Genomic DNA, 13,040 nt, shown 5'->3' with positions numbered 1-13,040 from the left:
AATAATTAATAATTAATTAATTATGTACTAATCTATTACTATGTTTTTTTGTGTCAGGACATAAGTTAACTAACCTAGCCACGCCAAACGCAGCCATATCCATACGTGCTAAAGTTCAATGGATTGGTCCAAAAAAAACTAGAGCCGAAACCCAGGACCTGGGATAATGAGATTGTGCTAGAGATTGACACTAGTCTCTTTGAGTAATGCACTTCCCTTTCATCGTCTCCACCCATCTCTTTGAATTGTATTGGTTTTGCCTCAAATTTCATGGAAAAATTGACAAAGCAATGCATCTTGATTTGTTCTCTCTAATTTATTTTTTTATTTTAGGAAGGAATATCTATGATATTTGTATAAGGGTATGGCCCCCTCCATCCTCATCCCTCTTCCCTATAAATCATACTGATTTTAATTGGAATTCATGCAAAAAATATGAAAAAGCAAGACAATTTGTTTCATTTTCCCTTTTTATATATTTTTAGGACGAGACTTAATAGAAAGATTGAGCGGGTAGAAGTTCAGCAGTAATAATATAGGTGTGGGTGCTTAACACCAAACAAACTGATGCCGACTCCACAATAGATAACATGTCGTGTGAGATGGCATGATCTTGACACCAAGATCATTGTCTTGAGACATTTAACCTCAACGCCAAAGAATATGGTGTTTAGTTTCGGGTCTATTAATTTTCTGTAATGAATGTCGTAGGTTTCTATCTGTAAAATAAGATTTAAAAAAGGGTTAAAAAAAGTTCAGCTTTGTGGCAAAGAAGAGGCAGATGTAGAAAAGGCTAGGGTGATGCATGATGTAGAAGCAGGGTGCTTGGGATGAGTCGGTGTAAGGCATGTGCTAAGCCAGAATGCCCGAACTATACATATAATAACCTGAACAGAGTACGTGAGCTGCTTTCGATCCCACGATGACATATATTTTCTTTTTTCGGTTGAGATAAGCATCCAACGGTACTACTAGTATCGAGCAAGTATCGTTGTTTGGAAGAAAGAAAGAAAAAAAAGGCATCGATCAGTCGGCATCAAGGATATATGCATCATGAGTCTAGCTTGTATGCATGCTATATCGATCACATCAAGTTTGTAGGCTTGCTTGGTTTCTTTCTTCCAAGCATTTGTTTCTACTGAAGACTTTTCTTGCTCGATCGATCTGCTCTCTGTTCTCAAATGGTATTGAAGCAATCAAGTTTCTATATATTTCCACGAGCAGTCCTTCAATTGCTTGTGGCTCACAGACGAGAGACAGCAGGCCACTTGCAGATGCATGCAGTGCAGGTAAATCCGGTGGCTATACACCCGGATATACCATCTGCTCATTTTCTGTGGTATGGCAATGCTTGTTTTACACTAGAGGATATCCTAATCTCATCTCTGTAATTCCTTTTCTTTTGACTGGTATACATCCAACAACTCTGAGGTGGTGTTTGGGACAAAAAAAACTTATTTGTAGTCCCTTATACCATCGAATGTTTAAACGTTTATTATAAATAGTAAACGTAAATTATTAATAAAACTCATCCATAATCTTGGACTAATTCGCGAGACAAATCTATTAAGCCTAATTAATTTATAATTAGCATATGTGATACTACAGTAAACATGCTCTAGTTATGAATTAATTAGGCTTAAAAAATTCGTCTTACGGATTACCACTTATTTATGATTTTTATTAGTCTATCTTTAATACTTCAAATTAGTATCCAAACATTCGATATGACATAGGACTAAAAAGTTTATCCTCATCTAAACATGCCCTGAATGTTTCTGCACAGGCAGTGATCCGAGTGAGCTTTCGTCATGCCGCAACCATCTCCCCAATCAATCATGTCCACGAACAGAATAGTTAGGCAGGCAGCTAGCTAGTGACCCACTTGCAGTGCATTTTTGCTTTCACTTTTGTGGACTAACTGATGCCAAAGATAAAGCATGCAGATTGAAAAAAAATGAATCAATACTTAAAACTTATTATCCAAATGAATGGATTGCGCGCTGGATAACAAGCACAAAAATGCAGTTAATGGGAACAGCATTTGCTCCACAACAATTCCTTCATATTACCTTTCTCTTCTCTTCTACCCCACCTCTCAAGCAGACTAAAAGCAACAAGGTCACACTGGAAACTGGAAAGTGGAACCACCAGCCCAACCTCAGGGCAAAGCTAGACACTCCATATCCACTCAGTGAGGAGCTGAGGATAATATTAGCAACAGCTGCCCAACTGACTGAACCGATGATTTCACTAGTCACCACAGTAATAAGAGCAAAGTGATAGTGCACCATGAGTTCCCAGCCCATTTTGCATTGAATCCAAAAAAAAAGGTCAAATGCGCCAAAACATCAGGTAAGAGGCCTAATGCAAACGCATGTTAACAGGTAAGTGATACTAAATGAAAAGGGACTATCATTCGCGTCAAAGGAATACAGTCCAACATATCACCTCAACTTCCTCAACTCAAAAGGAGGCAAGGAAGCCTTGGCTCGACATTGTGTTCTATATGTTCTATGTTGTCTCTTTTTGATTGAACGACCAAACTGACTGTACATCAGGATTTGTTGAAAAAAAGCCACTTCCAACAGGTGCCGCAGTTGGTGAGCAGATCTTACTAGCTTCCTGAGTTCCATTCAGCACCAGTGCCTCCCTGCATAAATCATAACCAAACAAATTATTTTAGTTCCAGGAAAATAAATATATCTGTATTGAATAGTGCATGATTATTCAACATGTAATTGAATTAAGCCAACAGTTACAGCATACAAGTTATTATTAGTTGCCTACAACGCCAATGCACTTATAACGAGCACCAAAGTCCACAGTTGGGTGCGACCAGCCCAGGCTCAAACCCAGGTTTCGCAAAAAGGAAAAATGCTCCCCATGCGAGATTGAGCTCATTGCCGTCTTAACTCGCTGGTCAAGTTTTCTTATTAGTTGCCTAGAACAAAATTTTGAATGATATACAAAGCAGCAAAACTCAGGTGCTTACTGCTTAGATGCACCCAGTTCACCATGCAACTTCTGAAAATGCAGTATAGCCAAGAGCCAACCATATAATCCAAAGGACACAAACCAAGGTGGAAAAGGGGTAAAGAGCAAGGACTATACAATCATGAATTCCTCAGGGCCCTGTATTTAGTCCCAAGTTAGAGGATTGTGCAACCCAAATATTCAAGAATATATATGTCGTTATATTTCAGACCATGCAAGCACTAACAGTTCACACAAGGTCTAAGGCAGTAATCTGTCACAAAGACTAACAAGTAATATTTTCAGACCCACAGTGCTTAGTGCTTACAAAAGGAATATTATCTATAGAAGAAAATTACCCACAGTGCTTACAATAAAACATTCAAAGGTGAATGTCCATCTACAGAGAGGGAAATCACTCCTAATCGCATATGCTATTTAGCCCACCACAGCAACACGGGCAAGGAAAAAAAATGAATGGTGAATTTATTAGCAGTGTCATGTGAAAGCAACAATAATCAGAAATCCAGGTTAGCATATTTGAAACCCCCCATATACCACCTGGTCAGTGCATGCTTCATAGGACCCACGCTTGACCTAGTAATTGCCTTATCTTCGATCGTAAGTACAATTGGTTTCGCCATAGAATAAACCTTCCAAAAAAAACAGTGCTCCAAAGTTTTGCCTTGTTAACCCACCCCCCAAAATAAACACTAGCATCAAAACATTAGTTACAAATGCCTAGAGATACTGAACAGTAAAATCATAACTGATTGTTCATGGCTTCATGCCATGACCCCAACATTACATCAGCCTATCACGTGTCAAAACTCTTACATGGCAAAAGTTCTGTATGCAGCTCTCTGATAGATACCTACCTGACAAATGAACAGTCCAATCATAAACGTGAAACCTGATAAGTTTTCATCATCTTGGAGTTGCTAAGTCTTATACCTCAAACATGCAACCCCGTTTTGTTTGATCTATAAAACAATCTCTCCAATAAAGTAATAAAATAGGCCATCACATGCATCATTGTGTCATTCACAACTAAGTCAAAAGAGATGTAAGCAGACTGGTCACTATTATGAACAGTTGAACACGATTTCTAAAGAAAGGGCATCAGACATCTACAATGTAAAAAGATATTATACTAACAGACTATTGATTGCTCTAAGGAGACACAACCAATTGACAATTCACATAAATAACAGCAGTTCCCAGTCCTCGCTAACCCAACCATATTTGGAGGGCATACAAAGAATTTTCCCTTTATACATTGGACTCAGACGGTGCTTATTGGTTATCAACTACATCCATCCCAAAATATAAGGGATTTTGGCTACTAATCTGGACACATTGCTTAAATTCTGGACGGAGGTAGCATTTGTTTTTGACAGACAATTAATGGAACTCCAGTCTCAATCATCGACTTACATACAATTCCCCACTCCCGCGGCCCCAAAAAAAGAGCCAGATCAGGACTGTTGAGATGGATTCCTGATTGGCAATACATTTATTTCTAAAGCATAGTCATATCACTCTTGGTAGCTAATATTTCAGAATGTCACTGGAATATCACCAAGAACCACTAGCAGAGCATACCTTATTTTAGTGTCAAATCATCATGAATCCATACTAAATATAGAAATCTATAATACATTATTTAAAAGAAATATTCAAGCAATTAGTTCATACAATATATGCAGAAACACATAACTGCATGAAATGTAACGTTTTTCTCATAAAACCAAAAGGACCATTTTCTTATAAGGATGCAACCACTGCAAGAGATGAGACTTTGGACATGCCAAACTAAGCCACGACCTCCAGCTTTAAGAAAACAATTACTATCGATATGTAACCTAATTGATACTTATTTATGGAAAAAATTTGTATTTGCTTCCTCTATTCCTTCTAAGTTGGAGACTCATAGTGTATTTCTTGGTCTTAACAGGTATCACTGTTACTATTCAATATGATAAGATTGAAAGATTTAATCACCACTATGTCATGATTATTCCTCGTAAGATTATATATGAATTTGTTGTCATTTTGGTGTGTATGTGTATTAATACATGAAGCTACACTCAGTTGTGACCTTTCGCAGCCTAAATGAAAATTATGCTCAGTGTAAGCTATAGTGATTCTCTTGTAAGTTGTAAGTTATGACAATATTTCTAGCTTATCAAATAGTTGGCTATGATGGAAGGAAATGTTTCATTCCTGCAGACAATACTCAAAATGGTGAAGAATGTCACAACACACTTACTTGGACCAAGAGTGACCAGGTGGACCAAACGGGTGCAAACGGGCTGATTTGTTTGGCGATCCAAAACCCAAATCATTGTGTATAGCCTTCTCTGGGACATCATGTGAAAGAAATAAACTCCTTGTATCAAGAGGCAATTGCTGAAAAGGTGTTTTCTGCAGCCACGGACCATTGTCATCCAAACCAGAACCCAGTGGGTTTGTTGTTCTGCCATTCAAATGATTGACGCCATGGTTAAATTGATTTGTGTTTGGTAGGAGCCACTCAGTCTGAGGACCTCGTAGGCCTAAACTGTCTTGAACCAATGGTGTGCCCCACATTTGCCATGTGCCTTGTTCATTGCTAGCCTCAGGCAAAATAGAAGCATTAGGCCCTTTTGCAGTTGAGTGTCCAATAGGATTTTCCTCGACTGTACGTGATCTTGAGAGAGGAGACTCAATTGGTGAAGGTTTCACATGTGTTTCCTTGGTGATGTCACTAGAGATAAACCCGCTATCCAAGTCTAAAGGAAAGTTATCTAGGGACTCTGAAACTGGCCCAAGCAATGCGATTGCATCTGGATCATAGCACGGGTCCTCAAATTGTTCTAACTCTTCAAACACTGTTGGTTCTGCCTCGCTATAGAAGGGCATATGTCCAGCTGGAAAATGAGAGAGTGGCATGTTGGCAGGTGCTCCATTCACTGGTGGAAAACCTGGAAATTGCATGGATCGGCTTGAACTAGGCTTACTGTCCAGAGGTGGATACTGAGATAGGAAGATTTGAGCATTGTTAATTTGTGCTCCATGTGGTTCTGGTTGCCCGTTGTTTTCAGGGGCTGAAGCAGGAACTTCAGGACAAGGTGACACTGATGCTGAGCGACTAAACAGCTGGTGCCATGACTTTTTAAGGCCAGTAGGCTGTGACTGCACATTTGGACTAACCTGCATAAAAGCGTAATAAAAATGCAAATGGTATTTGTAAGATGATAGTCAGGGTGAAAACAACTAATGACATATGCTCTAATGATAACGGAATAGACTGCTGCAGCATTAATGAGCTTGTTACTCACAGGTCGATAAGCATTAGTCCAAGAATTTGTAGTCCCTGCAGCAGTAGCAGGTACGGCTGTTGCAGGAGGCTGGGCATCTCTTTTGACTACATTACTCTGGTCAGTTATAGTAACAAGTGGTTTATTCACCTTGTTAGCTTGAGGAACAGAGGCCTGAACACTTCTGCCAAAAAAGGAACCGCTACTGAAACCTCTTGAAGAAGATAACAGACCGCCTGTCATACGGCCAAAGTACTTTGCCTTGCTCTGTACTGTCTTGCTAGCCTGGTTGTTAGCATCAAAATTATGGGGCTTATAACCCTCAGCTCCAACTCTTGTTGCATCCCGCTTCTCTGGCTCGTTTCTTCTATCAGAGTCCCGCTTTCTCTCCCCTTCCCTGCCCACTCTTCTCTCGATATCCTCGCAATCTGAATTGCTCTTGCTCGATCCCTTATCCTTCTCATCCTTCCTCTTCCTCTCCTGCCGCCTACGTTCCACTTCCTTCCGAGGATCCTTCTCCCCAACAGGTGTGGCGCCTTTGGATCGCTCTTCAGCTTCTGCTTTCTCATCCCTTAGCCTCCTCCGTTCCTCCACAAGCTTTGCCATCTCCTCCCGCTGTTTGCGCTCCTCCTCCTCTAGCATTTCCTTCTCCAGCCTCGCCAACCTTTTCTCCTCTGCCTTCCTTTTTGCCTTCTCCACTCTGCTCTCCTCGGCCTTTATTCCATTGTCCCCTTCTTTTGCTAATCTTTTACCATCTCGGCCCAAGCCTTCGCCATCCCCCGAGGAGCCAAATCTGAGCACTTTCCTCCAGAACCACCTCATGCTGAGGCAAAATGAAGAGAACAAGCGCCATGAGAATCCCGAGTAGAGGTTATCGGAGGAGCAGCGCAAGTCAAGCCAGTATGCTGGGTCACCGGCAGCATTTGGCCAATCCTGGGTGCAAGGCCACCCCGTGGGGAGCCTCCCGGCAGGGCCGAGGTCAAGCACGGGCCTTTTGGATACATGGCCGCAGTAGGAGCACATGAACTTTCCGCCGCCGGGGTTCTGGTCGCGGTAGGGATTGTTGCAGTTACGGCAACGGCGAGTGGCGGTCTTGCGGAGCTTCTGGAGCTCGAGGGCGTGGGCGCGGCGCTCCTCGCGGAGGCGGGCGGAGCGGCGGGCGCGCCAGAGGGAGAGGCGGGGGAGGAGGATCTCGTACCAGAAGAGGGTGAGGAGGAGGACGGAGACGCAGGCGAGGCGCGGGGAGGTGACCTCGAAGCGGTAGGCGGCGGGGAGGAGCTGCGAGAGCGCCCAGAGGAGGATGAGCGGGAGCACGAGCCACGGCAGCATGGTGGCGACGCGCCGCGACCACCGTTGCACGGCGCACAGTATACACATTATCCGCCGGCCTCCGCCTCCGCAATCGCCCGGTCGATCGCCAGCGTCTCCTCCCTCAAACCCTAGAAAAGCGAGAGACCAAAAAGGCAGTTTGCTTGCCCGGTGGGGAAGATTGCCGCGATGCGATGCGGCGGAAAGAAAGAAAACCCTGAAATGGAGGGGAAGGAGAGGGGGGGAACCCAAATAAAGGGATGCGAGATGCTGCCCTCCGGCCCGGGATTACAAGAGATTGGGTGGGATGGGAATGGAGAAGGAGGGGAGCTCGAGGTTGGTCAGGTGGTAGCCATGGCGAAAACCCTAGCTTTACTTTCGTCGGATTGCCCTTCTCCTCCTCTTCTTCTTCTTCTTCCCGTCTCAATTTCCCTTTCTATTTTCCTTAATTTTTTTTCTGTTCTCGCGAGGCAAAAGGATAAAGCGTCCAGACGCAGCTCCTGCCTTCTTCCTATCCTATGAATCTACGATACTTGAGCTTGTTTTTCTCTTTCTTTTTCTTCCTTTTTGCTTTATTTTTCCTATCTTTTCCGTAGTTATTTTTGGGTTGCTCCTATGTTTTACTTCGTCTAGATTAGAGTGATTCTACTGCCTAATGAAAAAGGGCTATCGCTATTATAACAGTTTTTATGACATACAGAATTTTGCATGAGATTCTTAGAAAAATAAATATATTATGACGCACACTTTTACAAAATTATATCGAGTGTTTTCGTCTTAGGATTTTCTATGCAATTTTATCTTGGCCCTTATTTGACTATTAATGTACCACAATAGTTTGCTTCTAATTATTATTTTTTAATACAACTAATATTCTTCCTTTTGAATTATTCACTATTGTATTTTTATATTCTTAGCTTTACTTCCATTATGGAGCTTCCTTGTTAAGAGAGCAAGAAAATAATGTTAACTGTACTTATTCTTTCCATCCAACTAAAAGAGATTGTTATCCTTTTATGTAATATATACTAATTATATATATATATAATACCTCTGTTTCATAGCGTAAGGTTTTCTAGCGTATCATAAATTCATATAGATATCAATGAATCTAGACATATATATAAACAATATACATTGATTAATAAATGAATCTAAGTATAGCTAAAACGTCTTATATTATGAAATGGAGGGAGTATATAGCAAGTTGGTAAAACAGTATATAAAAATATTGTTCATTCCCTACATGAAAAAATAAATAATATGTTTGTTAGATCAAATTCATTTGTAAATGCAGTATTTGCTATCATCGTAAGTGTATTATACTGTATTTCTTGCATTTTTAATTCTATTATCTTCTCAAGTATTACATTGAGTAATCGAATACTGCTTTCAAAAAGTCTAAGCACACCGGATGTTAACTTTCTGGTATTAGACAATGTGTTCTTCTAATTCTATGGGCTGCTTTAAAGGAAGAGAGTAGTATTTAGTTTTATTGAATAATATTGTCCAAGGTTTTGAAAGAGAACATTTTTATGTCAAAACAGCCACCTGGCCTACTCTGCAGTCAAACTTTCTTAATGTTGAATTACATTGTAATTTATTTCTTGTTTATTTATGTATGTTTTTGGGAGAGGCATTTATGTATATATTTTTTTAAGAGCAAGCCTAATAATATAGCCACCAAGCCGGTTATATGACTCTTTGCAGACTTCTCTTGCCCACTCATATATAATATAGCTACCAAGCGGCTATATGACTCTTTGCAGATTTCTCTTAGCCACTCATATAGTAGTTAGCATTCATCATTAATATATGACTCGGTTGTCTCTCTAACAGAGTTTCTTAGTTTTTGTGTCCGAGTCGGTGGTAAGCTTACAGTTCACTTCTCTCCTCCCATATCTCCTCCATATTAGCATTTAGCCGGTTTATAGTCTGTTATACTTGCTGTAAAGATGATGTTGGTGCTAAATATGCCTCGAGTCGTCCCATCCATCTATATTGGGAATCTAAATTTCACTCTTGAATTTCTTACTATTTAAACCAATCAGATCGAATGGAGATCCACGTATAAAATCAACAGAAAAATATGGATAACACATATCATAGGAATATATTTTATTTATTTAGATAATATTATAAAATATTCTCTTTAATCAATTGAAATGCATAGGCATTCAACTAACACTCACTAATTTGCACGAAGAGAAACAATACAAGGTGACGGTCTACATCGTTATACTTTAGAAATAGTCAAGATTTCATTATTTATATACAATAAAAAGAAATTTACGCTCTTTAATTACTTGTATAAATATGATATTCACTATTGCAACCAAAAACACACACCTCATGCAATTGATCAATAATGCTTCTTTGACTGCATTGCACGTCCGGTTAGAAGAAATACATGTTGGTTTTCTGCCGTAGCACTTTCACACATGACCATTATTTAATATAGTCTCTGTTTTATATATTGTCATGGGAATTTCAATCCTCAAAATCAAAAACACTGTAGCTGGAATACTTACGGGGAAATGTTTTTTTAATATAAATTTCAGTTCCTTGCAAACAAAAATGTTCACATTTCGTGGGGTTCGTGGGCTTCGCCGACATCTCGGAGAAGCGATCGGGCGCGGGATCCAGAAGCCGCGGCAAATCCACCACCCACTCTCCTCCTCCTCTTCCTCCACTGTCTCTCTCCGGAAAAAATGGCGGCCATGGCCAACGTCTCCTGTTCCCCGGTTACCCGGGGACTCCCAGCGCACGGCAACCTGGCTAGGAGCAGGAGTGCTGCCGTCGCCGCCGGAGGAAGCAGGAGCCGACCGCGAAGCACTGGGGTTTTCCCGTGCCTCTCCTCCACGACGGCCGGAGCCGAGGGGAGCAGGCGGATGGAGGACTACAACACTGCCATGAAGAGAATGATGCGCAACCCCTATGAGTACCACCATGATCTCGGTCTCTACTCTACCAATCATTTTCCTTTCCCTCGTATACGCGCATAGCTAACTTTTGATCCTAGATAATGTGATAAAAGATTCCATTTTGGGACCATTTTTGGGATGATTTGGTTCCTGCGCCCATTGTGTTGTTATAGCATTGCGTTAGTACATTTTGAGGCTTCTTTATATGTGGTGCATTTAGTTTTTTCCCAGTATGGGTAAAGATTCAATCTTCGGGCTCCGATGGGTGATTATGATGGTAATCCTATCATAGGAATCTTGGGTTCTTTCCTACATCAGACCTGGGAAAATGTTAAATCAGTAAGAAATTGTGGGAATATCGCGGGAGGTAGGACAAGTCTAGATTTGGTGCTCTATTGTATCCGTATATGTGATGTTGTTCACATGCTTTTAATGCATCATGGTTCATGTTCAGTACTAAGTGCGATGTAATGAATTTGTAATAGTCTGTGACAAGTGTCAAAAACCATGGTAAGGAAAAGCAACTCCAGTTTCCTGATTTGAGGATTTCTTAATTAGCAACTTGCAGCCATTGTGACCATTTTTATGTTTATCGGTCCTAATAATTATCATTTATTGGAGCTATGTCCTATGCCTTGGCTCTCTCAAATTTGGGTTTCAGAATCTGCATGAACTGAAAATAAAAGTGCTACTGCTTTTTTGGACTGATGAATTAGCGGTTTGGTATTTCAACTTCATATGCAAATTTCAATGTGTTATCTTAAATACAACTATTTGAGAAACACTTGCTACACAAAGTTATACCATAATGTGAAATATTGTCTCCTTTTGAGATGTTGTACATCCTTATCTTTTTACATCAAATGTTTTTGAAGTATTCATGTATTCGATAAGTTCTGTGGCAAGTTTTTGCTAAGACATAGTGATTTCTGGACATAACAATTTGATGTGAGCGTAAACATTTACGTCATACTGTGTCATTGACTTAATTAAATGGCACATCTTGCTTTAATTATTTTTAAAATTCACAAATAGATGTGGCAGTTAACTGGAGCAAAACAAAATGACCCTACTTTATGTTTGGGTGATTCACACTTACTCCTGGAATGTAGGTATGAATTATGCTGTCATAAGTGATAGCTTGATTGTTGGCTCGCAACCTCAGAAGCCGGAAGATATTGATCACTTAAAAGATGAGGAGAAAGTAGCCTTTATTCTTTGCTTGCAGCAGGACAGGGACATTGAATATTGGGAAATTGATTTCCATCCTATTGTCAATAGGTGCAAAGAACTTGGCATAAAACACATCAGAAGACCGGTGAGCCGCCATTTTTTTTGTGCTGAACCAGTATCATGCTAAATAGTGTCTGTTTTTCTTTTTGCACTTGTGCATTTGTTGTTCATATATGAGTAAGAAGTTTTTTGATGAGAAAATAGGAATACTTTGTTTTTGACTTCAGTGAGCACGGTTGGGCTTGCCTTTGCCTTGGACTTTATAATTCTTTTCAGATAATCACAATTCACTTACATTGGTCAAGCCTTCATATTTCCATCATTTGATGAGATAGGTGAAAACTATATATATAAAAAAAAGATTGACCTCCTACTACGAGAAGATCGTAATGCCATGCTCCATCTTTGAGAGCCAGAAGTAAACTGTAAAAAGTCTAGGAAATAATTACTTCCAATGGAGCTTAGTTGCAAGTTATTATCAAAGTACAAATTAAAGAATCTGTATTTGTTTGGTTTCAGGCAGTGGACTTTGATCCAGATTCGTTGAGGACTCAATTGCCCAAAGCAGTCTCATCACTAGAATGGGCTATATCAGAAGGGAAAGGACGAGTTTATGTCCATTGCACTGCTGGACTTGGGAGAGCGCCTGCGGTTGCAATTGCTTACATGTTTTGGTTCGAGAATATGGATGTAGGCTTCATCTTCTTGAATCCTTAGCTTGCTTGTAAGTCAGGGTTATAAGCCAGGCCCAGGCCTCATTCAGACATTCTTATCATTTATCTGTTGCTTGCAGCTTAAGACAGCTTATGAGAAACTAACTTCCAAAAGGCCATGCGGACCCAATAGGAGAGCGATCCGAGCTGCAACTTATGATCTTGCTAAGAACGATCCACATAAAGAATCTTTTGAGAGTCTGCCAGAGCGTGCTTTTGAAGGCATTGCTGACTGGGAGAGGAGGTTAATTCAAGAAAGGGTGCGTGCTCTTCGCGAGGCTTGAGAAGTAAATGGAAACTTGTACATATCCTCTCTACAGGTGGTGCGTTCTTGATAGTCTACATTTAAGATTACAGGACAGGAAATGCAGTAAACATATGATAGAGCTAAATAAACAAATGTGTGCAAATTGAATCCTTATGGAACACAGGCAAGCGGAACCAAGCTCCTCAAGTAGTATTCTTCTTTGCTGCCAGATTGCTAGATGTTGAAGATTAAGAGGTTTTGATTCACCTATCCTCAGAATAACATCTAATGTAGTTTGTGTCTGGTAATAATAAGTAAAATAAGGTGCCAGAAGATG

At 40.4% G+C, this 13,040-nt stretch overlaps 2 protein-coding genes across 2 annotated transcripts; one reads left to right on the top strand and one right to left on the bottom strand.

Annotated features, from left to right (window-relative positions):
* Positions 1 to 2,233: 2,233 nt before the first annotated feature.
* LOC102701594 (stress response protein nst1-like) lies at positions 2,234 to 8,094 on the bottom strand. The gene is made up of 3 exons (XM_006663673.3): positions 6,300 to 8,094; positions 5,249 to 6,171; positions 2,234 to 2,653 (listed from the first exon to the last, which is right to left on the bottom strand). Exons 1-3 carry the CDS (start codon positions 7,653 to 7,655, stop codon positions 2,515 to 2,517), a joined length of 2,418 nt encoding a protein of 805 aa, XP_006663736.1. The 5' UTR covers positions 7,656 to 8,094; the 3' UTR covers positions 2,234 to 2,514.
* A 2,096-nt stretch (positions 8,095 to 10,190) lies between these two features.
* Positions 10,191 to 12,755, top strand: LOC121056036 (phosphoglucan phosphatase LSF2, chloroplastic-like). Its single transcript, XM_040529757.1, has 4 exons — positions 10,191 to 10,544; positions 11,623 to 11,828; positions 12,263 to 12,433; positions 12,537 to 12,755. Exons 1-4 carry the CDS (start codon positions 10,298 to 10,300, stop codon positions 12,738 to 12,740), a joined length of 828 nt encoding a protein of 275 aa, XP_040385691.1. The 5' UTR covers positions 10,191 to 10,297; the 3' UTR covers positions 12,741 to 12,755.
* Positions 12,756 to 13,040: the final 285 nt, after the last annotated feature.

This window comes from Oryza brachyantha, chromosome 12 (genome assembly GCF_000231095.2).
Source record: "Oryza brachyantha chromosome 12, ObraRS2, whole genome shotgun sequence".
Taxonomy (NCBI): domain Eukaryota; kingdom Viridiplantae; phylum Streptophyta; class Magnoliopsida; order Poales; family Poaceae; genus Oryza; species Oryza brachyantha.
Note: the sequence above shows the minus strand (reverse complement) of the source record. Positions and strands in the feature narration are given on the sequence as shown.